We start from the raw sequence: 25,248 nt of genomic DNA, 5'->3' as shown, positions 1-25,248 counted from the left end.
GCTGAGCATCTTGCGGTTTCATCAGCCCCCAGATCCCTGCGTTAAACTGGAATTCTCAGACTATGAACCTGCTGTGTTTCCTTAGGCTGTTGGCACGGGCTTAAACCGAGGCAAGAATCCGGCATCTCCAGTACCAGTAGGCTTGTGAACACCCTGCAAGGGAGGGGAGGGCTAGGAAGGGAGGACCAGGCGGGAGGAAGGTAAACAGGCCGTGAAGATTCCTGGTGTGAAATGGGTCCGGCTGGTCCTCTTCCTCCTGTACCAGCGGGATGTGCCCGCTGGGGCTGGACCTGAGATAATGGGCTGCTCTCTGGGTAGTGGGGGTTGAAGGTTATCCTTGTTACTCAGGGGTAAACAATGCCGAGTCAGTGAGGCACAGTGGCCAGGCTGAACCAAACAGATTATGCCAGCAGAATTGTGAAGCTTTGCATCGGATCTGAATCGGAGCCAGCAGCTGGAGGCTGGCCAGGACTAAAGTGTTTTTGGGTTTTGTGGGTGGAGGGAGGCGGGGAGAGGAGAGCTGGATAGCACTAAAACTAACTGTCTGCTCTGTCGCTGCTGCTGCTCTCATCGTTGCTGGGGGGATTGCTGCCTTGAGCCTGGTGTCTGCTGTGCTGGGCAGCCTTGCTTTGTGCTGCCCGCCTCCCCTGATTCACTGGAGCTGCTCCTCTCTCCTCCTGCTGCTGTCTTGTCTGTCGGGGGAAATCTTATCCTTTCTTCTTACCTTTATTTTGTAAGAGCTGATGCAGTTCTCTTGCATGGCTGAGTGACGTCACTGTCAGCACAGTAAGCATCAGCAGCCTGGTCACATGCTGACCCAGTCAGTAATGCAGACGGGATAGGAAGGTGGAGGGGCTGAGGGGGGTGGGGGGCTGGATTCTGGACATATGGTAGTCCTCCCTTTTGGGGTGCAACTGCTGGTTGCAGAAGCCGTGGCTTCAGAGCAGCACGAGACCTGGCTCGGGGCTTAACGCTTTGGAAAACTCCTTCTTTAAAAAGAAAAAAAAGCAGCCCTGAACTCTCAAGCTTCTGTTTGTTCTCCATCTGAGCAGACATCCAGGACTCTGAAGAAGCAGTGGCAAGCAGGATGCTTTTCCCCACGTCCACGCAAGAGTCTTCCCGTGGCCTCCCAGACACCAACGATCTGTGCCTTGGCCTGCAGTCCCTCAACCTGACAGGGTGGGACAGACCCTGGAGCACCCAGGACTCTGACGCTGCAGCACAAACCAGCACACAGTCCGGTGAGTCTGCTGACACACGCAGCAACAGTTGTTGGATTCTTTGTATGTTTTTGGCTGGTTTCAGGCTAATGTGGAGCGATGAGCTTGTGTAACAGGGCGCTGGTGGGGGCTCACGGGGGCTTCTCGACCCGTGGTGCTTGTGTAACGTGGCAGCTGAGGTGGGGAGGCTGTGGCTGCCTATGCCACAGCCCCCTCTGCTCTGCTGTCAGTTCACTGCAGACAAGAAGTGCCCGGGGTTGTTTTGCGCGGAGCTGTAATGCTGGTGGAGGAATAGCCTCGCTGGGAGGGGAGAAACCCTCTTGCTTCGTTTGGAGGGAGTGGGTGGGGGGTGTGGTGTCAGGAGGCTGAACGCTCCGGGTAGGAGTGAGGCTGAACTTCACTCCGGCAGCCCCAGGAAATCCCTGGTGGCAGGTAGCTCTGCAGGTGAGGGGATTGTGCTTGCAGAGGGACCCCCCTGCCTGACTGCAAAGGTCCTGGCAGCCCTGGCACTGCCCAGCTGCTGTGGGGTGTGGTACAGCCAGCACCCGACAACTTCAGCTGGCAGCTCGCTGGCTGGGTGGGAGACTTGGAGGGATCCTTCTCCACTCCCACGCTCAACTAGAAATAGCGGGCTGTGCCTGGCAGTGGGCTGCAGGAGATGCAGTGGAATGGCTCCTTGTTTTAACTCTTCTGGTCCAGCACAAACCTACGTGATGGGCAGGGTGTGGGCTGGCAGCCACGCGCTGCTGGCTGGTGTGCCCTTCCCCCTCAATCCTCTCCAGTCTGTTTTTGCAGCTGGCATTGGATGGGGGGTTCCTGGGGTGCTGGGTGCTTCCTTTGGAGCAATGTGGGGTTCAGTTAACTCTTCCAGAGGCACCAGCCTTCTCGGTTAAATCACAAGAAAAAGGGATGCTGAGTGCACAAACTTAGTGCATCCCTTTGGCCTGGTGTTGGAGCAGAGGTGTAGAGCAGGGAAGAATTCACTTCCTAGCCTTTGAGGGCTGTAAAATCCAGTTTCACAAACGGTAGTGTGTTCGTTCAAGTATCAGTCCGTGGAAAGATCTAGTGCTTTGGCAGAGTTTGTACAAGTTCAGCCTGGTTGCTACAGAAACTCATCCCTTTATAGCAGCACGCTGCTGCTTTGTTAAAAGGGGAGTGCATTGCTGCGCAGACTGGGGTGACACAGAGGCCCCAGGCATGGAGTTGGTGCTGACAGGAATAGAGAGAGCTTCTGAGGGGGCTGGGCAGTGGGATTTGCCCGTGTAGATGTTGGGAGGGGGGCAAGGGGGTGCTGTTGACCACCTCCATCCGGGGGATGCTGCCCTTAGGATAGGAGAAGCTTCTGGGACACAGCCCTAAATGTTGCTGCATGAGTTGTAAAACAGCAACTGAAAAAACCACACTAGTGGGGTAGCAGAGTTTGAACAGCTTGATCAGCACGGCACATCTAATTTGCACAAGTCTTGGTGTGTGGGGCCTGCCTGTGGGCCCTGGCACAGGCACTTGGGCTCTGCCTGCAGCCAGGCTGTTGTAGCTTTATTAAGCCTTGCTCTGCTCTAGTGAGCAGACCTCCACATGGTCCTGTGGGCTTCCCCTAATGAACCAGGGAATACCACACACTCCTGTCTGTCCTCCTTTCATTGCCAGCTTAAACCTTGAAGGAGAAGGGAGAAACAAGTCGTTAGTGTGCAGTGGGCTGGCCTTGTGCCTTAGAGCTGTGCTCTGAGCCCCTTCTGGCTGTTGGCAGCCAGTGGGGCCCTGCTGGTCTCTGTCTTTCAGGGTCTTTAATGGGTGAAGAGCACACTTAGAGCAGGTGACACCCCCCTGAGTGGCTCTGCTGCTGCTGAAGCCCCAGCCACGGGCTCAGTGCTGCGGAACGAGGCTGGCACGCGCAGTGGCGGCCACTTGGTGCGGATGTCCCAGCCCCACCTGCTCTGCTGTGCCATCTCCACTGCTCCCTTGGCCAGCTTCCTGCCAGGCAGCCTTGGCAGAGGCTCGGATGTCTCCGCAGTGCTCCGGCAGGCAGGTCAGCAGCGCTGGCATGAGCCTGGGGTGGGCTCTGTGCCTCGCAGGCTGGGCAGTGGGGCTGGCAGGGCCTGCTGGGGGGTTTCACTGCCAGGGGTGGAGGGGCTGCTGGTTTCAGGAGGGAGGTTCATTTGGAGATGATTTGAAGGTGCTCCAGTGACCTCCCTGCTCGCAGAGGGTGTATCTGGTGTCAGGTGCCCCCGCTGACTGCAGTGCATCGTGCTGGAGCTCCTGCTGCCGCAGAGGCCTGGGAAGAGCCATGGAAAGAACTGAGCTTCAGGCACAGCCCTGGGCTCTGAACTGCGCCCACTGCATGTTTGCAACAACCTGTGGTAACAGCTGCTGGAAGATGGCACCCAGTGCTGTCTGGAGAGGCCCGTTTCCTCACTCCTGGTATTCCCGTTGGCACATGAAGGGGGAATAGCTGGGATGTAAAACCTACCCAGCTGCAGCTGTGCTGCTTGCACAGAGGAGGCTCTGGCCTTCAGCAGCTCTGCAGAGGGTCTAGTTGCCCTATGGCTGGAGGTGTCATGGTTCAGAGACAGTGTTCTCCCTCTGTCCCACCTTCCCTTCCCAGCTGTGCAGCAGCTGGGCCAGGAATGCTGATAGTCTGGGCTGCTGTTACTCTCCTGCTCTGAAAGTGCTGGGGACGGTGTGTGCTGACTGGAGAGGTGAAAGGCTGGTCCCTGGGCACAGCTGTTGTAGCGCTTCAGCTGCGCACACCTCCCGTGTCTGCTGAGGCTCTGCCCTTTCTCATTCCTAAGGGCCATGGACTGGCAGTGGAGCTCCTTGGGAGGGGAGAGCTTATAGTTCAGGAGCATCTTTTGAAAGACTGTGAAACATTCTGGGTGGTAGAGGAGTGTTCTGTGTCTGAAAGCTGTGTGGATCTGAGGAGCTGGCAGATGCCGGTGCTTCCAGGTGGCCTTTCCATGCTATGACGGGAAGAGGGAGGATGTGGTGAGGATGCTGCTATGTCTAAGTGCTGCTGAGGCCTGGAAGGCCACAGCTGGCCTTGTCCCCCAAGGCCCGGAGTCTCCATCAGGGTGTCCTGTGAGCAGGTGAGGCTGCAGCAGAGCTGGCCTTTGTCTGGGGACAGGGAGGGCTGGCGCTGCCAAGCAGAGCTGTTGTGCCGCTGGCACCCAAGCGTTTGGAAGGTTCCAGCAGTGACTCAGCTGTGCAGACCCACAGGGAGGTGGCTGGAAGGGTGGAAATGCAAAAAAAAAAAAGCTAACAATCAGGCTATAAATATTGCTGATGTGGTCCCCTGCAGTGCTGTGCTTGAGTACTGATGAGCTGGGACCTCCTCTCCTCTCCCTGCCAGTGCAGAGCTTCCTCAGCCTGGGAAGGACCTTTGGCTGCAAACCCATCTGGTGTCACCTTGTGCTCCTAGGGCGGTGTCACCACACAGCTTGGTGCAGTGGGATCAGGTGCCTGCTGATCCAGAGGCTGGAGAGCAGCGGGGATGGTTTGTATGCCCCAATCCTGCCTACGTACCCTATTCCCAAAGGGCTGCTGAGCTCCTTGCACCCCAACAGGGTTATTTGTGAATTTTCTTGCTGCACCTGGTGCTGTAAGACACTGAGGACATGTGCTGAGCCCTGGGGAGTGTGCCAGAGGCAATGCCAGTCCCTGGTGTCTGGAGAGAGGCTCTCTGGAGGCAGTGGCTGCTGCAGGCTCGAGCTGCCGGCAGTTATTGGCTGTAGGATTGAACTGCTGTCTCATAGCAGGCAAAGCATCTCAAACCCTCTGCTGCCACTAGATCTGTCAGGCTGGAAATACTTCAACAAGTCCCAGAAACCTGCTCTGTGGCCTGGGGAGGGACTTCTGCAGGAAACTGGCCTTGAACACTTCCAATCCCGCCATTCCTGGCTGTATTTCTTGAGGCAGTGTTTCCTTATCTTTAAAGTAGCCTCACAGTAGGCAGGCACGTGTGTTAAGATCTCGGAGTTAGTTCATTGCTCTGCAAAAGCAGGGAGGGAGATTAAGAGGCAGTGAGGTGGGACTGCCCTTGATGGTATCCTTTACCTTCACTGCCCTGTTCCTCAAGTGGCACAAGGAAATGGGGTCTCGATCCAGTTTTTGCCTGGAGAACAGCAGTGCACAGCAGATCCCTGTGCAGATTTTGGGTCTCCCTGGCTGGTTTTCAGCTGCTTGGTCTGGCTGGTCTGTCCTGCCCTACATTGGGAGCTGTCCCTATGTGGGACAGCAGATTTGCCTACTGGGAAATCATCCTAAAACCAGTCTCTTTAAGTTTGCAATGCTAACCTGCAAGGGTGTTTTCAGCAGGATCAAATCTTCCGGAGAGGATGTCTGTCTCTCTAGGTGAAGTCAGCAGGTGAGCTCTTTTGATGGTGTCTGATGGAGCACCTTGCTGTATCTACCTCTCTGCTTGTTGTATGCCCCTTAAGCTGCTGGTGCAGCTACAGATCTGAGCTTTTCCTTGGGTCTGCTCTTGAGACTGCAGCTCCAGCCTCATCTGTGCCCTCTGCGGGGTGGCTGCTGCTGTCTCATTCTCCAGCCTGCAAGGTTGCAGCTCCAGTCACTCTGCTGAGGAAATTGCCTTTGGTAAGGAAATGCTGCTGAATCTTCCCAGCCCTTGGTTCTCCTGCTTCCCAGAGCACAGCAACTAATTTTTTTGCAATAAGCTTGCTTATCTGTAGTTGCTTAAAATCTGCTAGGCTGGAGCTGCTGTCTGTTGTGTGTCACCTGGCAGATAGCGGAGGCCTCTGAGCATGGATCACTCTGAAGTCTTCAAGGCAAAACCCACCTCTGAAGGATGAAAGAAAAGACCTGTTGCACAGGCAGAATGGTTGTTGTCATGGACTCCTGCTTTCTTCTTGAGAACAGCAGGAGGTATTCATAAGCTGCTTCTTCAGGTTGGGCTGATTCCAGAGTGTCCTCAAATGCTGCGTGTGGTGGCAGGTACCTGAACCCACCCAGGTGAGCGTTGCTGCTCAGCCTGGGGGGGGCTGTTCATAAACACACTGTGGCAGTTGCTGGCCTTCCTCAGACTGCTGGTTTGAGTGCTTGGATGCAGAGCTTGGGGCAGGCAGAGGATTTGGATGAGGGAATTCCCCAGTTCTCCCTCTGTTTAACTTGCTGCTAGACTAACCCTGCTCTATAGAGCTCTCCCTTGTGCATGTCCAAGTCTCTCCCTGCTGGTTTTCCTTCTGTCTTTTGGACATGTGGCTTCAGAAGACCTAGTTGTATCCTCAGCTCCTGCATATTCCTGCTTGGCTGTGTAAAAAAATCCCTCTCCTTGTGCTAGAGGAATGTTTCAGAGGCTCATCCTGATGGGAGAACTCAGCATTTGGATAACACTAGGTTGGCACTAGAGTATCCAAGGATGGTTTTTCCTGCTCTCTAGTGAAAGGGGAGCTTTGGGTGCAGGGAGCAAGCACTTCATCTGAGTAAGACACACTCAGATCGAAGCCCAAGTCTGCTTAGAAAATGCAGTGAAAGGTTCTTTCACACTACTGATGGTGTGGCTGCTGGGGCAAGGAGACAAGGCCACCTCTTGCTGACCTCAAACCTGTCTGGTTCAGGTAAACAGGTATCCAGAGTTTTGGTGGTGGTCCTGAATTCCATATTCTAGACGCCCGTTGCTGCCTTGAAAGGAAGACAGGCTTTCCCAGCAGCCCGGTGATGTTCAGGGAATAGTAGTGGAAGCACAAACGTGGTGGTGCCTCCTGTGTGGAGTTTACGGGTGATAATGGCATAGGGGAACAAAGCTGGGGGCTGCCTTGACTCTCCTGTGGTCTACTGCTTCGTGCTTGTACTCCAGGAGTCCCTGAAAGCTTGTCCTGTGCCATCCTGGCTCTTGTTGGGCTTTTCTGAGGCTGCACTTGGTGTGGGTGCTTAATGGGCACTTGTTCCTTGAGTGTTTCCATAAGGGCTGCTCATGGTCCGTGGGCTGATTCCTTAGTGGCCGTGCTGAGGAGTGGGAAGCAGGGAAGCACTTAATAGCTGCACACTGCTCATGTGGCAGCAGTATTTGATCCTTAACAGAATAAAATATGTATCAAATAAGTAAAAGAAGTATCAAACTTGAGCTTGCAATTGGTTTCTAATGGCAGTTGCTCTTAATCCACCTCTTAAAGCTTCCAGTTGAGCAGCTTCTCCTAAAACAGATTTATTTTTATCTGCGCTGATGCTGTAAAACAGAAGATGCAAATAGAGGAGTAAGTGGAACAGGAACCCAACCAGCATCTCTGCTTGTATCCATCCAGAACTGAAGGGCAGTTCCAGTCCTGTGCTGGAGGCGGCTTGGGGGAGCAGGGGGGCACCACCCCAAACTGTCCTCTTGGCTTCTCAGGGAGGGGTGTTTGATTGTGGCCTCTGGAGCAGCCAAGTGTGCAGTGTGTCCAGTGGTGGTCTGGAGGACATTTCTCTTGGCTCACTCTGGAATTGAGCCTTAACAGGTGTGTTCCCTTCTGAGGAGAGGATTGAAGCTGCTGTTTGGTGGCTCTGAACTGCACCAGGCTACTGGTAACTTAGTCTTTTTGTGACTGATATTGGAGGTAGCAGCACAGTGGTTTATTGCGTGCAAGCTCTGGCCTTGGGGGTAAGATTCATCCCCAGAATTGTCCCAGTCAGATGAGAAATGGGGTGGATGAGTTTTCCTCCAGCCCTTGTACTGCTACATGTCTAAGCAGTGGATGGGATGGTTCCTTGCTGGACAGAGCCGACCTGAAAGGCTGTCTGCTGCAGCTCCATTGGTGGGAACATGGAAGCTCTCTAGAAGAGGGCCTGGATGTGTTTTTGGTTCAGTACCTTCACAGCAAACTCCACAGTGTGTGCTGGCCTGAGTGCTTCCACGTGGAGCTGGGATGGGGAACAGCTTTGGGAGCTGCTCTCCCAGTGTGCTGGGGCTGCCTGTAGCAGAAGGTAAGAGTGATGCCTGCTCTTCCTCTTCCCCAGCTCCTGCTGCCTTAGGCCTGAGTTTGTCCCTGGGTGCAGTGATACCCAGGTGTGGCATTGCAGGGTGACCTGTCACTGGGGTGTCACCAGGGCCGGGCCAGCAGAGAGCGTTGGGCCTGTTTGTACAGGTGAAATCCCTCCTGCCGACTTTTTATGCAGTGACAGCATGTGGAACTGCTGTAAGAGGGCTCTTAGTCCTCTGCAGTGCTCTTGGCAGGCTGGCTTTTCTTTAGGGTAACTCAGGTTAGAAGGGACCTCTTGAGGTTATCCAGCCCAACTTCCTGCTCAGGGTAGGAAATCTGCTGAAGGGTGGCAGAAATAGCAGTGGGCCAAGGGGGCTGTAGAAGCTAATTCCTGGGGTGCCACAGTGTTCCCAGCACAACACCCATTAAATGGGCATCTCCACTGGGTTGGCTCTGAAACAATCCACTTCCAGACGGTGCTGTGGTCCTCGAGCTGTCACTGCACAGTCCCTTCCCACTGCTGTTGTAGGACTGAACACATGGGATGTGGCCTGGGGCACTGAGCAGGGCATCTCCAGCCAGGGCTGCACCCTGGAAACACATCTCCTTGTGCCTGGTCCCTTAGGCACTGGCAAAACAGCTGAATCACAGGTGCTGTCTGTGCTGCCGCCAGCGCAGAGGCTGCTCCTGGGCACGGCAGCTGCTGCCACCCCTTCGGGAGGGATGCGGTGAAATGCCCAGCTCCTTGTCTCTCTGTCTGGTTTTCTCCCCAGGAGTGCAGAGGGAAGGTGAAGCAAACCCCCAAAGCTGTGATTCTGAGGCGTGCAGACCTGTGGAAGATAACTGGGAACCCGCAGTCATCACTGGTGGGGCTGCAAGTGCCAGTCTGACAGTGGCTTTGTGCCAACTGAAGGCCTTAGTGAAGCTCATGTGCCATTTCTCAAATAAGATTGCATTTGAGACTAAAACCTGTCCTTCTTCCAGTTCTTCCTTCGCTACTGCCTTGTCCAGAGGGGTAGGGCCAACAGCTTGCTCCCCTCAACCCCCTCCAGAGAACCCCCCTTCTAAAGGGGCTATCCTGGACTCACCACCCCCAGACTGATGCAGCTGAGAGTGAGGATGAGTCACTCTTGTTAGCACAGGTAACACACAGCAGAGTTTGCACCCTGGATGTTGCTGCAGATAATTGAGAGGAGTTTGGTACTTAAATATAGAAGTGTTTGTTCTTGAGACTTGCAAAGCTGAAGCTTGTTGTGCAGAATTTGACCTGAATATGTTGGCTTTTAAATCTCTCTGGGACTGATAAATGTTAAAGTCTGCTGTATTTCAGTGTTCTGATCTTTTTAAAACAGTCGTGGTTGTGGCAGCCTGCTTAGTGAATGCACCTGGACATTTCTAATTCTGAAGCTCATTTTAGCTGTCTTTTCTTATTTATATATTTACCTTGGGCGTCTGTTCTCCCTTCCTAGAAACACACAGGAGTGAATTCCCTGCCTCAGTGAGCCTTGTTGTCAGCCAGGCCCTGCTCTTGGTGCTGGTGGAGGACCTGTGCTCCCTGGTGTTAATGCAATAAGCTTCTCTCTCTTCCTAGTTCTGCTGCTGTTTCCATTTTTCAGGGCAAGTGACTTACCATCTTGGTGACAGAACCAAGAATAGACCTCAGGTGTCCTGACTCTAATTCTGTGGTTCAGCTGTGGGATCATGCTGCCTTTTTTATTCCCCTGCCCCCTTCTTACCAAGCCAGAAATAGCTGCCTGAATATCCTCAGTTCTTCTTCGCCCCAAATGAAGAATCTGTGAGGGCAGAGGTTCCTCTTTTGTAGTTCAGAAACAAAAGGGAGGCTGTGCTGTAGTTCTTATTTAGATGGTGGTTGCTGCTGGTTTGATCACTTCTGCAGTTTTGGGAGCTGCTTTTCTGGTAGTGAGCTGGTAGTTGGTTTGAGATGATTGAGACTTCTGTGGTGATACAGCCCAGAGAGGACTGTGTGCCTTGGACTTGGGTTGGCTCCTCTTACGACAGCAGTGACTGCTTTTTTCAATGGATAATGGGAACAAAATCAAATTGTGAGGATTTAAGCTGGGCAGGACCTCTGGAGGTATCCAGTGTGCTGCTCAGGTGAGCTCCAAGGGCCAAGGACAGAGTTCCCCTCCACCACTGGCCTTGTCCTGTGGCTGTTCCACTTAAGAGGAAGAAATTCTTGTGCCACTGCTCTTGCTGCAGCTTCTTCAGTTTCTTTGTGCCCCTGTAAGAGTTTGGTGGTCTGTAAATGGAAGGGGGAATCCAGTGTCTGCCTTCCCTGTGCCAGGCAAAGCCCATTCCTGTGCTGTGTGGTGCAGCCCCGCAGCTGGCTGTGGCTCAGTCGGTGGCCCTGTGGCCCCAGGTGTGCTGGCTCCTCACAGGCAGCTCCAGGTCCCACGGCTGCAGGTGAGAAGTGCTAAAACTTTGCTTAGGATTAGGCTGGAGTATTGATCACCCCTTCCCTGCCTGTAGCTTTGAGCTGCTGACAGAGGGGGAGATCTCACCCTGGCAGCTTGTCTGGCTGTGTCACTGCCTGACTTAGAGATGTAACTGGAGCTGTAGGAGGAGGTTGAGGTGCCCATTTGCCTTTCAGACATGCAAATGTTTCTCTTGCCATGGAGTTGCTCAGTGTCTGTAGGAGGTGCTGCTTTTTGGCTGACTAAAACATTCAGCTGCTCCCACCCCACCGGGACAGAGCTTGACTGGGTGGTAAAAACTGCAGACGAGCTGTTTTTTTGGAATTGCAGCAGGCTATTGTTTAGGACATCAGCTTTTTTTTTTTTTTTCCTTTACAAGCTTATTTGATGCATGACAAAAGAAACTGCACTGTGTTCAGTCTCCAGGCCCTTGGTCATGCTGCTTCCCTGCCCTGTTGCACTGCCCCAAAGTGTACGTGGCTCTGCAGCCTCTGGGCCTCAGGTGTCACCTGGTCAGAGCAGCAGTGTGGTGGCACTGAAATCTGGCTCTTCTGCCTTAGTTCTCTTGGTAAGAGCTTTCCTGTTATTTCTCCAAGAGCATCCAAGCAGAAGGGTGGATTTCCAGCCTTAGTAGTTGGTGGATGCAGGGGAAGTCTTAAGTTTACCATCCTTTCTGTGCTGAGTAGTCTCTCCCAGCAGATAAACTTCTGGAATCTCCTCTCTGGAGGTTGCAGTGTGGCTCTGTCTAACCTTGCTGGGGGTGCCAGCCAGCGGAAGTGACCCTCTGAAGGCCTTGGCATCATGGACCTGCTCAGACAAGTCCTGAACTCTTATAAATAGGCTTTTTCCAGCCCTGCGGTGAGCTTTGAGAGGCTGTAACATGACTTCAGAGCACGACTTCAAAGAGTACATGTGTGTGTATGCTCCCCTCACACTCGGGGCCGTGCCAAGCGTGGCACGGAACCGCCTGCGCTCGGAGCCTGCAGGTGCCAGACGGTGCTGGCAGCATAAGAACTGGGGCCTGGCACCCTGCTCCTGCAACAGGATTGCTGTTTCCAGCCAGGGGGGAGCTCCCACTGATGTTCTGAGTGTGGGGAGTGAACTTGAACAGAAGGAACCTGGACAGCTGTCAGGTGAGGGGGATTTTTGCTCCGGGAAAGATGCAGTTGCTACATAATTTGACTAAAACCGAACAGCGTCGGCACTGATCTCCCGTTGGCTTGTTCTGCTGGGTGGTCTCCCCAGAGCCAAGCGGAAGCACTTGTTGAGAGGTCAGTGTGGTGGTGGTGGCAGAGCTTCTGGTCAGCTCTGATTGTCAGCAGTAACTTCAGTGGATGCTCCGTGTGGTGCTTAGTGCCATGGGCTAATTGACAAGAAGAGCTGTGTGCTCCAGGGTCCTGGGCATGTGCTGGGAGTCTTAACTGGCAGGAGGAAAAGTAAAAGCTGTTCTGAAGCTGTTTGGTTTGGGCATTGGGCATCTTGCTGTTTTTTAGGCCACCTTTCCCAAGGTGTGCTGTGAACTGCAGCTTGTGCTGATGGAGTGATCTGCTTGAGACTGGGTAAATTCATAGTTCAGTGGTTGGTAACTGGACTTAAAGGATAATTTGGGGTCTGTGGGTAGAGTTGGCCTCAAGAGTTAAAACCAGTGCCCTGTGAAACCACTACTGTGGGCTCAGGGTAGCTGCTTATTTCTGTGAAGTGTCTTGTTTGGGTGTGATGGCTCCAAGAGGCTTGTGTTCCCCTCAGTATCTTTTGGAGCCCTGACATGATGCAGGAATTAAGGTGCATTGCAACAGCATTGGTCTGACAGCATTTACTGGGAAAAGCTCAGCTAAGGAGGATGAATGGTTTTTAAAATGCTCCTTCTCCAGTGAGAGCCCTACATGCCCATGACCTGGCAGTGCCACGTGGGTGTCAAGGCTGTTCCACAGAACTCTTAAACCTGCCAGTGCTGGGCTTACACGCTCTGAGATGGAGCAGAGCGTGCTGGCTTAAGATCAGTTGTTAAAGCTGCAGCAGTGAGTCAAAAGTCAGCACCGAGTTTCTACTAAAAGCTCCTTTCCTGCTGTCCCCTGCAGAGGAGCGTTGGCATGTGCCTCCCTTGCAGAGCTGAGTGGAGGCAGGAAAAGTTCCAGAAGCTCTCCCCACGTGGCTGCTGTGCGAACTGTGTTGACCCTTTGGTTAAAATTTCCCCTCTAGATGTGAAAAATACTTAGTTCTTTGCACTCACTTTTTTTTTTCTTAGTCTGTTTCCCTGACATTTGCTGTTTCACTTTGGGACTTGCAAGGATGTTCTTGACACCAGGAATTGTTGATGCATCCTGCCATGCGCGTTGGGAATGATTATTCCCTTCCATGAGCTGTGAGAACTGTGACCACAAGGACTTTTGAGGGCTTTTAGATGGCCAACCTGTGTTGGGCTCTTGTGCCCTATCTGCAAGAAGGGGTTGGGTGGGTTAGAGTAGGGAGTTAGAGCAAGATTCCATCAGGATGGGGGTGAGGAATAAAATCTGGTGTTTTATGCTGGTGTTTCCTAGGCCACCTAACAGGCTGGATTCAGGGCACTAAGCAAGCGTAAAGGAGGAAATGCTGAGCATGGCTCATGGCTTTTCCTCCCAATGTCCCTGTGAGAGGCCGTGGGTACCAGCTGAAGCTGAGTCAGGCCCACTGGGGTGATGTGGGGTCTCCCACGAGCTCAGTGTATCCTGCAGAGCGTGTAACCAAGTGCTGCCTGTGCAGAGCTGTCAAAGCTGCTGGAGTGGATGGAATCCATCTGCATTAACAGCAGAATGTCAGCACTTCCAGGACATGAGGTTAGGAGTGGGGCAGTTGGAGCCAGCAGGATTTTGCCTGGTGGTTAATGTCCAGACAGTGGATCCCTTTAAAGGCCAGTAATCCTGCTACTCCAGTGTGCTCATACTGGCCTTACTGGTTTTGTAGCTGTGGTGAGAGCTGAGCATTCCTGGGAGAAATGTATAAGTGGTGGCAGGGATAAGGGTGAATAAATGGGGCAGAGCAGCTGGACCCTGTATGCCTTTGGGAGCTCCTGATGAGCTCCCAAACCCTTGCTAGTGCATCCTGAATGGAGTTGTGGTCCCTCATCTCCGGTAACCAGGAGATGAGGTGCAGGACAGCATTGCCTGTAGCATTCTGCCTGGTACTTGCTGCTCCAGGTCTCTGGAATGCTGTGCAGCCAGAGTCAGCACAGGGCTGCTCCCTGCCTGGCGTTCCAAACCCACTGTCCTCGCTGGCTGGGGAGGAGGAGGGCGTCAGTGCGGGAGCGTTTGGGCCATGGGATCAGCTGCTTTGCTTTGCCTCTTGTGCTGTTTAGTGACTAATCAGATTTTGGAGCCTGTCGGACACATTCAGCTGTCTCCCTGGAACAATACGCCGGCTGTATTTTTAAACATGTCACGTGGCTTCAGAGAAGTCGGTGGAGCAGTGCAGTGTGCCTTGCCTGGGCTGGGAGATGCTCTGCCCTGCTCTGAGCCCTGACTAGGAGGGAGCAGCGTCCTCCCTGGCTCCAGCTGCCTTCGTTCCCTCGCCTCCTGGGGCTCTGCCCAGGTAAGGACTGCTGGGCCAGCTGGGATTTCCCGTGGCTGCGGGGCTGGGTGTGAGCGCAGGTGCTGCTGTTGGGGAGAGCCAAGGGCAGGACGTGCCTTTCCAGGTGTGGTCAGAGGTGAGTGCATAGTCCTGTACTGTAGCCAAAATAGGGGAAACTTGCAGGGATAAGGCTCTGCAAATGTGGGAAAATGCTGTGACTGTCACTCAGGGCTCAGCTGGGTTAAGGGAGATGCTTCAAGTAAAGGACCTACCCATACCTGTCTGGGATCTCTGTTGGTGTTGTGAGATTTCTCCCTAAGTATGAGGCTGGAGATGCCAGTTCTACAGCAGGTGTGCCTCTGGATAATGCGGCTTGGGACAGGTACATCCCAGCATCTCGCCTCGGGCACCTCGGCAGGTTTCTCTGGTGCTGACACTGCCTTGTCCTAGTGTCTGACCATAGTGTACTCGAAGCGTGATGGCATTTTTACTTCCCTGGACTGGGAGGTGTTTTGGATTATTAATCCTCATCTGCACAGGAGCTGCTGAAAATCAGGATTAAAACCCTGTGGTCCAGCTGGCTGAGATCAGATGGGGCTGGAGGAGCTCAAGTGGATCCCAAACTTGCTTTGCTGAAAACTGAAAGCTTCAGGACAAACTGCCTTGTTTTTCGAGCTCTGAATAATTGAAACCATTTCTGAACACTTTGCTCTTTCCATTGGGTTTGGGGACACATTCAACTTGCTGAGACTTGCTCCTTTTGAATAGAGCTGACTGGTGTTGTGCCCCTGTGGGATCCTGCGTGGCTGAGCCTGCCCTGTGCTCTCTCTCCTCCTGGGTGGCAGCTGCCTGGACATCACTGACCAGGACATGACTTTGACCCCTCGGTGGTCTGGTGCTCTGCCTGGGGGACAGCTCCATTTGCAGAGAGGAATTTGCCTGGATTCTGCTCAGTGGGAGACACACCTGCTGTGTGAGGGAAGCAGTCAGGCGAGTACCTGTCTGTTGGCTCTCAGGCAGAGGCCTGACCAGACAGGCTTGTTGTGAACACACACCAGGGACGGGGCTTGCTGAGGGCTGCAAAGCCTCTCCGTCAGCAGGCCAGGCTGGCACCTTCCTGGCTGCCCATAACCACCTCCTGGTGGGGCTGATGTGAGGCAGTATCCCACCTCTAAGTTTGGAAATGCCTGCTGGTGTGCTCCTCTCAGCCTGGTGTGTGCCCCCATTGCTGGGGAGCTGCACCCCAGGCTCCCAGCTTGCTCCGGCACAAGCATCAAGAAGTGGCATGGGCTGGTCAGAGAGGCCTGTCCAGAGCACCTCTGAGATCCATATCTAGGTTTCGGGGTTTCTGATTCTCTCCCAGACGAAGTGGGATTTCTGGCTGATCTCGGTTTCAGGGGATTAACCCACCCTCATGTTAATCAGCCACTCCAGGCTGCTGCTGCTGGCTCTGCCTGTGCAGCACCGTGGCACAACTGATGGCAAACAGCTGTGGAGAGGGTTGGTACCTGCCAGAGGTGCCACCTCCCTGACATGCCATTTGTGGGCCGGCAGGAGCCCGGTGCCTCTACCAGAAGAGCTGAGAGGAAGGTGGTGTGTTGTGCTGCAGCACTGACAGACACTGTCTCTCTGTTGCAGTTCTCAGCATGCTGAGTAACCCTCTCGGGAATGTCCTGGGGAAGCCCCCACTGAGTTTCCTGCCTCTAGACCCCATTGGTTCAGACCTGTCAGAAAAGTTTTCCACACCGTCGCTGAGGAACTCCCGGTCCCTCCTGGACTCCCGCTCCAGCAGCCCCTCGGACTCTGACACCAGTGGGTTCAGCTCTGGCTCCGACCACCTCTCAGACTTGATCGTAAGTTTGGGTCTTGCGCCCACTCTGTGGTTCCTGGGATCTTGCTGTGTTTCTGGGGAGCATGGGAGAGCTGTGGGGGGCTGCCAAGGAAGGGAGTGCTGGAGGGAGCTGTCATGCCCACGCTGACACAGCCCAGGGTTTGGGAGAAGGGCTGCTCATGCACTCCCTCAGCACAAGCCAGTAATATCCTCATATTTTTTCTTCTGAATAAATATTTTGGCTGTAGGGCTCTGTGCTTGCAGCCCTAATGGGTTATAGTAGCTCCCAGGGAGGTCTGAGTGCTTGAGCTGGTGTGTGTCAAGGTGGATGTCTGTCCTGATTCCAGCAGAGAGGTTGCTGATGAGCACAGCTACTTCCAGGCTCCAGCTTGGACTTCTCAGGAGCTCCTGTCCCTGCCTTTCATTGCCCTTCCCATTTGCTGACTGCAGTTCCCCATCTCAGGGCTGTTTCTTCTTGAGCAAACTGGGTCTAGCCTGCTCCTATTCCCTAAAGCACAGCTAAATTTGGAAGGCAGGGAGCACGGCGAGTGTCAGTCTCGCTGCCCCAGTCTGTGCTGTGCTCTGTGAGCAGCAGCTCTGGATGCCAGCAGGACAGCCTGGTTCCAGCCAGCTCAGGAGGTGCTGCTGCATGGCCTGGCCTGGCCTTGGCACAGGAGGATAAAGCCAGGAGCTGCTCCTGGCTCTGCCACAGTGTGGTTGTGGCCTTGACCCCTTGGACAAGGGGTTGGGATGTATGTGAAGGACACAACTGACTTGATGTGGGGTTGATTTTGCTGTGATCCACCCTGGAGAATCAGGATCTGCTCTGGGAGTGGCTGCAGCACCCCGGGCAGGGATGGTGGCAGGCAGTGCAGGGCACAGGGCTCTGTGCTGGCCTTGTTTGGGAAGGTCAGGTCTCCTGGCATGGCCCTGGTTTGGGCAGCTGCCACAGGGATGGATCTGCAGCACAGCTGGCAGTGTGAGCTGCACAGTGTCTCACATCCCTGCTTCTCCTTCAATCCATGCTTTCCTTCCTTCTGCCCTGGGAGGGGCATGTAAAACCTGTGAGTGGCTGTGGCCAGCAGTGTCCACTTCCTGGTCAGGCGGGCCTGGAGCTGGGCTGGAAGGGTGGGATCCAGCTGGTGCCTTTGGAGCCGGTGGGTGCTGCCGGTGAGCCCTGCCCACTGAAGCCATTCCTCCTGGGGTGGCTGGTGCTCCCTGGAGGTTACAGTGTCCTTGGGGTTGTGCAGCAGGGAGTAACTCTTGGCTTTGTGGTCTGTGAGGTGCCTCCTGCTTAACAATCCCTGCTACTGATCATGGGCATGGGGGGAATGGCTGCAGGGATAGGCCTTTGCCAGGGAAGTTCTGGTCCTGTGAGGGCGCTGGGGCAGATGGGAGGCTGCTTTCCTGCTTCTGCTAGATGTCAGAGGGTCTCGGGAGATCACTGAGGGCTCCTTCTAGTGCCATGGGTGAGGGCACAGCCCCAGTGTGGTGCCTCACCCCGGCATTATGTGCTCTTACTCTGGAGCTGGATTTCAACGTGACCTTTTTCTTACAGTCAAGCCTTCGCATCTCCCCACCTCTGCCCTTCCTGCCTCTCGGTGGGGTGTCAAGAGAACCCCTGAAGATGGGAGTGGGATCCCAGCTGGATCAAGATCAAGCTGCCCTGGCTGCAGTAACTTCCTCCCCAGCCAGTGCATCGAAAAGATGGCCTGGAGCATCTGCGTGGCCTTCCTGGGATCTTCTGGACTCTCCGGAAGACCCCTTCAGTATCGAAAGAGAAGCCCGGCTTCATCGGCAAGCAGCAGGTGAGTTGGGGGTGGTCCTGGCAGGCTGCAGGGCCAGGGGATGGTCCCAGACCTCTGGGAGGGCATGGTGGTGTCTGTGCGGGCACCGTGGCTGGGCATGGAGCTTGCACAAGAGCAGGGCTTTCTCCAGGCACAAGCCTGGCTCTGGCTCCTACTTGCTGAGAGAACAGGCAGGTGTCTGGGCAGCTGCCTGTGTCTGGGCAGCTCTGCTCAGCCTGTAGTTGGGGAATATGGGGAAGACCTATGGGAGAGTGGGAAGGAAGTGATCCTGTACTGAGTGTTACTGGTGTCTGTCCAAGCTGTGAACGAAGCAACCTGCACCTGGAGCGGGCAGCTGCCTCCCCGAAACTACAAGAACCCTGTTTACTCCTGCAAAGTGTTCCTGGGAGGAGTCCCATGGGACATCACAGAAGGTGAGCAGCCCCTGGCCCCACACCGAGGCCTTGGGTGTTGACATGGGGAAGGGTGCAGGATGGAGTCGTTGCGGGGGCACACTGACCTCTTTCCTTCTGCCTGTAGCTGGGCTGATCAACACTTTCCGTGTTTTTGGCTCCCTGAGTGTGGAGTGGCCCGGTAAGGATGGCAAACACCCACGCTGTCCTCCCAAAGGTAATATGCCTAAAGGTAATAGCGACACGGTAGGGTTACTTTTTTCCCATGCTATGTTACAGCACGGATGCTGGGATGGTACGGCTGCATGCTGGTCACTGGATGGTACAGAGCACCCTGGGTAATGTCCCGCCCTCACCTGGGTCTGCACCTGGGCTGCAGAGTCACCCCCAACCCAGCGTCCCCACCCCTCCCTAGCAGGGCTGGACAGAGCTATGGGGTGATGGGAACCTTCTCTGGATTGTTTCTGGAGCTCCACATGGGGCTGTGGCTCCAGATAACAGCTGGTCCCCCCTGCCAGCATGTGGTGAGTCCAGATGGGCACCCACAGCACACTGACAGCCTGGGGACCAGTGAGCCAGCGATGTCCAGGGCCTGATCCTGTCTGGAGCAGCTGGACTGACATGTTGTATAAGCAGGAGGGAGTTATGGGGTAGGAAGTGGCTGTTTGGTGCCCACTGGCCCTGTTCAGGCACCAGAGCAGTGTGAGGCACAGCGCTGGCACCCATGGAAGTGACTTTAAAATCCTGGACTTACATTTCTGAGCCAGGATATTCTAAATGTGAAGCAGAATCCATTTTTCTGCAGGCCTCATTGTGGCCAGGCTGGTGGTACCCACTTGGCATGTCCAGGTGTGGTTTGTGCATAAGAGACAGTGGCCCCTGGGGATGTGGGCATTTTGCCCCTTGTGCCACGCTGGGTTTGGGCTCTTCCCAGCTTGGCCAAAGAGTACAAAGAGTCTGCTGGGGACAGCAAGAGCTGTCACACAGAAAATTCAGGTGGCATCTGAGTGATTTTGAGGGTGTCTGCAAACTGGGATGATGCCTGCCTTCTCCACCACAGTTCTAACAGCTGTTTCTCTCCCTTCCCCTCCAAAGGATACGTGTACCTGGTGTTTGAGTCGGAGAAGTCGGTGCGTGCGCTGCTCCAGGCGTGCTCCCAGGACCTGCTGAGCCCCGACGGGCTCAGTGAGTACTACTTCAAGATGTCGAGCCGCAGGATGCGCTGCAAAGAGGTGAGCAGAGCCACAGGGGCAGCAGGGGATGTGGATGAGATCCTTGGAGAAAAGGAAAGCAGAGCTGGAACAGCAGCAGCAGGAGTGCTGGCTCCTGGCCAGCCTTAACTGGTGTGTTGCTGTGGTGGGGATGTGTCAGGGCCGTGTCTGTGTCCTTCACAACTGCTTGTGTTAAACTGATGTGGAGCTTGTGGGTTGGTGGCAGACCCTGCCTTCAGCTTCAGTTAGCTGGAAAGGAGCACGGGAACAGGGAATTCTACTGCTCCATGCTGCTTCTAGCACACCTTTGCTTCTGAAATCAGACTGGGATCCCTCTGATGCTTTGTCAGGCCTCCTCTGCTTGCAAAACTAATGGCTTTCATGTTCCCCAGGCAGATACTTTAGATCCTAGGTTGTTCCCCAGTGCAGCCTTGTCTGGCTCTGACTCGTGCTCTGGAGGTACTGAGGCTGCTGGAGGCTCCATTTGGCCTTCCAGGAAAGGGGAACCCTCAGATCAGGGACCACTGCCTGAGTTAGGGGAGTTACAGGATGGAGATCCAGCTCTTACCTAGACAGGCACAAACTAACTTGCTCCAGACAGCTCTCCAGGTGTCTGGCGATTGGCAGTGCTTCTGTGCTTGGTGATTTAGCTCTGCCAGAAGCTTTTCCTCTCTCGAGCCCTCCATCAACTGCTGAGCAGATGGGAGCTCCTGTTGGAGTTGGCAGTGGGTGGGTTGTTCCAGTGATCCCCTCCAGCAACAGGCTCCTGTGCTGGGAGGCATCCGACTGGGCCATAAACATTTGGTGCAGGTATGTGGATTGTCTCCTGGCTGCCAGCCTCAAGGGACTGGTGGCTTAGACTCCAGTTTGGCTGGAAGCAGGAGTTGGTTTTGTTCCCTTGTGGACTCTCCAGAGCTATTTGGAGCTCCAGAGCTGTGATGCCCTGGATGTGGACCCGGAGCAGCAACAACAAGTGACGCTTGCTGCTCAGGAGTGTGGTCTGAGGGTCTGGGATGGCTCCTGTGAGCTGAGGACACAGCGTGTGGCTCTGCAGGCCGTGGCTGACCTGCCCTGTGTGTGTGTGTGGTTCCAGGTGCAGGTGATCCCGTGGGTCCTGGCCGACAGCAACTTTGTGCGCAGCCCATCACAGCGGCTCGACCCCAGCAAGACGGTGTTCGTGGGGGCCCTGCATGGGATGCTCAATGCAGAGGCCCTGGCAGCCGTCATGTATGACCTGTTTGGAGGGGTGGTCTACGCTGGCATCGACACGGACAAGCACAAGTATCCCATTGGTAAGTGACAGTCCCGCCAGCATCATGCTCTGAGCAGGCTGCAGTGGTGCCCTTGGCTTGTCCCTCAATTGGAAGACTGCCCAGGTGCCAGGCTCTGGGAGCAGATGTCTGTTCAACCTCTTCCACAGTCTGTGCTCCTCACCTCCTGGCCATGGGGAGACAACACCAACCTTGGAGAGGGCTGTCAGAGTTGACGTGCCTGGGAACTGGAAGATCCTAGGTTATTCCAGAGCATCTTGAGGGTTTTAATACCTCTTTAGGCATTGGTGAAGGGTTTCCTGTCCTTGTTTGGTGCTGTTAGTGGTTGTTGGATGCTGCTGCAGCTACTCTTCCATCCCTGGAGCTGGGACAGCTGTGGGTCTTACCCACACTTTGGGCTCTTGTCACTGGAGCTGAAACATGACATGTCATGACACATGTCCCCTGTTTATGTCCCTGATGGCCTCACGGGCCAGGGGACACCACTGAGGTGACTGGTCTGTGTGGGAAAAGCCCTATAGCGTGTGCCTGAGGACCAGCTTTCCAGGCTCAGGCTGCAGCATGTCACAAACTTGAGGAGAGACTCTGAATCTCCTGGTGTTGCCAGGCAGGAACATCATCAGAGCTTGGTAGTGCAGAGCTGTCACTGCTTGTCACTGCTTGTCACTGTCCTTGGACAGTGGTCAGGCTTTTCTGGGCAAGTCTTGCGTTTAGAACTTGCCCATGGTGCTGAGAAGCCCTTGAAGTGTCTTAAGGGGGACAGTCCCAAGGGGGTGGGAATGGCAGAATGAATGACTGTTAAAGCAAATTCTGTGAGGCCATAGATGAAGTATCACAGAACCTCCCTGTGCAGGCCCTGTGTGAGGTCCTAGGGCATCACCCCAACCTCCTGTGGTTCATGCGGAGCCCATGTTGCTCCAAGTAGGCAAGAACCCTCTCCCAGCAGCTCAGTGGCACTTCCACCCTTGAAGCTGTCCTAAAGTCACAGCAGTCTGCACTCAGTTCTGGTAGTTAACTAAGCTTTGCCCTGATTGTTTGTGCTGATTGAGGCACCTCTTATAACTCCAGACTGGATCCAGGCCCTCCCACCTGTGTTCTGTTCCATGCTCTGGGAGAGGAATGATGGGTTTGGGTGACACTTGGTGCTGTGGCTGAACTGGAGGAATCTGCTGGTGTGTCAGTCCTGGAACACCCGGCACTCCACTCCCCTTAGGCCCCGAACAGGAACTGGGAGGAAAGCATGGATGTGTTTTCCCAGAGCTAAACAGAACTTGACTGGAAGCAAGTGGCGCAGGATTGCTGCTGACTGGCAATGAGGCTGCAAAACATAAGGCTCTGGGGTGAGGGGGAGGCTGCAAAGAAAAGCTGCTGAGCTGTCTCAGCAGTGGCATATCCCAGGCGCAGGTGTGGAGCCGCTGCTTTGCTGCCCTTGGCAGGGCTGTGCCAGCCTCCCTCCAGCTGCTGCTCCTCCTGGGAGTGTGGGGCCTGGGCAAGGGGGCAGGCAGAGCCCCCAGGCCCTGGAGACCATCTCCTTGCCAAAGCTGAGCTGTGCTGGGGAAGGAGTGGTGCTGGCAGTGGCTCCCCCTCAGCCCCCACTGGTTCACTTGTGATCTGGCTCCTTCCAGGGTCAGGACGTGTCACCTTCAACAACCAGCGCAGTTACCTGAAGGCTGTGACCGCTGCATTTGTGGAGATCAAAACCACCAAGTTTACTAAGAAGGTGAGTGGGGCTGGTGGGGCAGCCCAGGGAGGGGGATCTGTGTTGTGGCTGGTGCTGCTGGGGGCACCACAGCCCACGGGCAGAGGGGAAGTGGGGAGCTGACAGCCCAAGGGGTGCTGGGGATGGATGTGGGGTACCCAAGGAGTGAACAGTCGCCCCAGCACTGCTCTGTGCCCACTGCCTGGTTCCTCCTGCAGGTCCAGATCGACCCTTACCTGGAGGACTCCATGTGCCAAGTCTGCAGCTCCCAGCCCGGCCCGTTCTTCTGCAGAGACCAGGTAAGGCTGGTTCTCTTGTGCCAGGAGCAGTGGGTTTGTGTTGGTGTCCAGGGATGCCTCTTGTCCCTTCCTGAGTGGGCAGGATGGGGTGCCCAGCTGGGAGTGAGCCCTTGTTCTGGAGGAAGGGGCAGCTCTAGTGCTCACCAGGAAGCGCAGGCAGCTTTTCCCCTGCCTCAGTTTGGGAATGGTATGATTCTGCTGGTGTTGTGCCAGTGTATCAGGGCCTACTGTGGGATGGGCTAGTGCCCCTGAGGGGGGGAGGGGAAGGAGGGGAGGCTGCTGCTCTGCAAGCTGTGACAAGCTGGAGTCAGAGTGTGTCACCCTGAGGTCACTCGTGGGGCTGCCCAAGGCACAGGGGGCTCTGGCTGACCTCCCCTCTCTGCAGGCAGAGGAGCTTGGCCAGGGTCTGGTGGCTTCCCACGGAGTCAGAGTGGGAGATGAGCAGCAGCAGGCTCTGCTTCAGGGGCAGAGATGCAGGGGAGTTGGGGCAGAGCCTGGATGCTGCGCCAGTACCCAGGCCCTGACTTTCAAACTGTTCAGAAGATGGAAGCTGGGCACATCATGCCATCACCGGCATTCCCTCCCTCCCATCCATGGATCCACCATGCTGGCGGGGGCTGCTACACGGGGCAGGGAGGGAGGGAGGGGAGAAACTGCTTTGCTTCTGGCATCCCTTTGCTGGTGGAAAGCCCACAGTGTTGCTGCTCCGCTCTGCCCACAGATCTGCTTCAAGTACTTCTGCCGCTCCTGCTGGCACTGGCAGCACTCCATGGAGGTCCTGCGCCACCACCGCCCGCTGATGCGCAACCAGAAGAACAGGGACTCCTCCAGCTAAAGGGCGCCGGGGCTGCCGCAGGCGCAGGGGAGTCCCTTGGAGAACCTGCCGAGTGGGGAGCAGGGAAGCGCCTGCCGGAGCCAGGCCCGGCTGGGAACGTTCTTCCTGAGGACTGACGGGGAAAAAAAAAAAAAAAAAAAACAACAACAAATCTTACATTCATGTTTGCACTTGCTGGTCTTTTTGTTTCTGCACTAATGCACAGTGAGTTTTGTTGGGGTTTGTTTGGGGGTGTTTTGAGTGGGGGGGAGCGCCCCTCAAGCCATTCTGCAGTTCCCAGACTTTGGTTCCTGGTTTGCTGACGAGAAGCAAAAATTGAAAATGAAGAAAACCCAACCAACCAAGGGCCACGTGTCGCGGGGGTGTCGCCGCAGGCGCCTCCGCCTCAGTTTTTTTATTTTTTAAAGGCGCTTTTTTACATTCCTTGCAATACTGGTGGAGAGAGCGCAGGTCTCATTGGTCATTGTTTTGCCGTTGCCATACAGTGCCTTTCCATTCATTTACCCCCACCTGGACGGCGTGACCTGGGTGTTCAGCTGGCGTTTTTTACTGTAACAACAAAGGAGACTTTGCTCTTCATTTAAACCAAATCATATTTCATATTTTACGCTCGAGGGTTTTTACGAGTTCCTTTTTACACTCTTAAAAACAGTTTTTAAGTCGTTTGAAACGAGAGATTTTTTTCTTTCCTGGCAGCTTTTAACATTATTGCAATTTGTGTCTGGGGGCTGCTGGCGGGACGTTGTAAATCAAGAGGTTTGCAACGGGACAGGCCGGGCTTTGTTTTTGTTTTTGGATTTGAAACTGGATGGGATGATGATCTCTGAGCTGCTGTATATAGTTTTAAAATAGTTTGTTGCACTTTTTTAAGTTGCACTTACGGGGGGTTGATAGAGGTTTTTAATCACACAAAGTCACAGGACTTAAACCTTTTCTTTTTGTAACAAGCTAAAAAAGGGCTGCGTTTCGGTGGACGATTAAGGTTCCTGGGAGCCCTTTCTCTTAGAGGGGACAAGTAATTTTCCATTCCTTCCCGAGATGTTTGGAGTAACAGTGCAGTCGACTGAAATGCTGCTGCTGGGATTTGAGACCTTTAATTATGCCGATTTATTATTTTTTTTGTTACTTCCCCCTCTATCGGAAGCTGTGTGCCAAAGAACCAGTGTCATAATTTCTCCCTCTTTATTATGATGATTTTTTTTTTTCTTTCCTGCTGAGCTGATGTTGCATTGTTGCATATCCCAGCTGCTCTTTGTGGGGTTTTGTGAAGCTGTTTGTGAAGTCTCTACCTCATTGTAGTATATGCAGGCAAGACTGCACTCTCCTACAGACGCGTGGAGTAAGCTGTGGTGTAGTTTTTGGCACATAATAAACACGTTGCAGCAGAAAAAAAGCCCTTTCTTGTGCTCTCTACTGCGGGGGGGGGGGGGGGGGGAGGTGTCTCTAAACTTGGGAGGGCTGTGGTGTCTCTTCCAGAGGTAGGGGGAGAGGGGTATGGATGGAGTTATGGATACTGTGGGTGACTTGGTGGGAGGGAGCTCTCTCTGCTGGGAGGTGCGTTTTTTAGATCCCACTTACCAGAGCTGTTCGTGGGACCCCTGAGCTCTAGCTGGAGCTCCTCTAATTGCAGCAGCAAGTTAATGTGGTTAATCAGAAGAGATTGTGTGCTCCCACCCTCGGTGGTGCAGGGTGGACACCCTGCAGGGCTATGTGGTGAGAGAGGGACCCCAGGGGTCCTTTCTGCAGGGGTGGGGAGGGCTGAGTAGGACTTTGGGTGCAGTGAGGGATGCCCACAG

The 25,248-nt window shown here is 54.5% G+C and overlaps 1 protein-coding gene across 5 annotated transcripts; it reads left to right on the top strand.

Annotated features, from left to right (window-relative positions):
• CPEB1 (cytoplasmic polyadenylation element binding protein 1) lies at nucleotides 1-24,837 on the top strand. 5 transcript variants are annotated; one of them, XM_027724262.2, is made up of 11 exons: nucleotides 1-110; nucleotides 1,053-1,241; nucleotides 15,745-15,959; nucleotides 17,496-17,745; nucleotides 18,045-18,158; nucleotides 18,265-18,369; nucleotides 19,233-19,369; nucleotides 20,442-20,640; nucleotides 22,245-22,339; nucleotides 22,537-22,617; nucleotides 23,339-24,837. In XM_027724262.2, the coding sequence occupies exons 2-11, from the start codon at nucleotides 1,088-1,090 to the stop codon at nucleotides 23,450-23,452; spliced, it is 1,464 nt and encodes a 487-aa protein (XP_027580063.1). In that variant the 5' UTR covers nucleotides 1-110; nucleotides 1,053-1,087; the 3' UTR covers nucleotides 23,453-24,837. The 5 variants fall into 5 exon arrangements, with proteins under 5 accessions (XP_027580063.1, XP_027580081.1, XP_027580053.1 ...); XM_027724280.2 differs by lacking the exon at nucleotides 1-110 and adding an exon at nucleotides 182-200; XM_027724252.2 differs by lacking the exon at nucleotides 1-110 and adding an exon at nucleotides 374-786.
• The last annotated feature ends 411 nt before the right edge of the window (nucleotides 24,838-25,248 follow it).

Source organism: Pipra filicauda, unplaced genomic scaffold (genome assembly GCF_003945595.2).
Source record: "Pipra filicauda isolate LSUMZ 115617 unplaced genomic scaffold, ASM394559v2 scaffold7_size6619720_pilon, whole genome shotgun sequence".
Lineage (NCBI taxonomy): Eukaryota > Metazoa > Chordata > Aves > Passeriformes > Pipridae > Pipra > Pipra filicauda.
The sequence above is the reverse complement of the archived record's forward strand: the minus strand, read 5'-3'. Positions and strand labels throughout refer to the sequence as shown.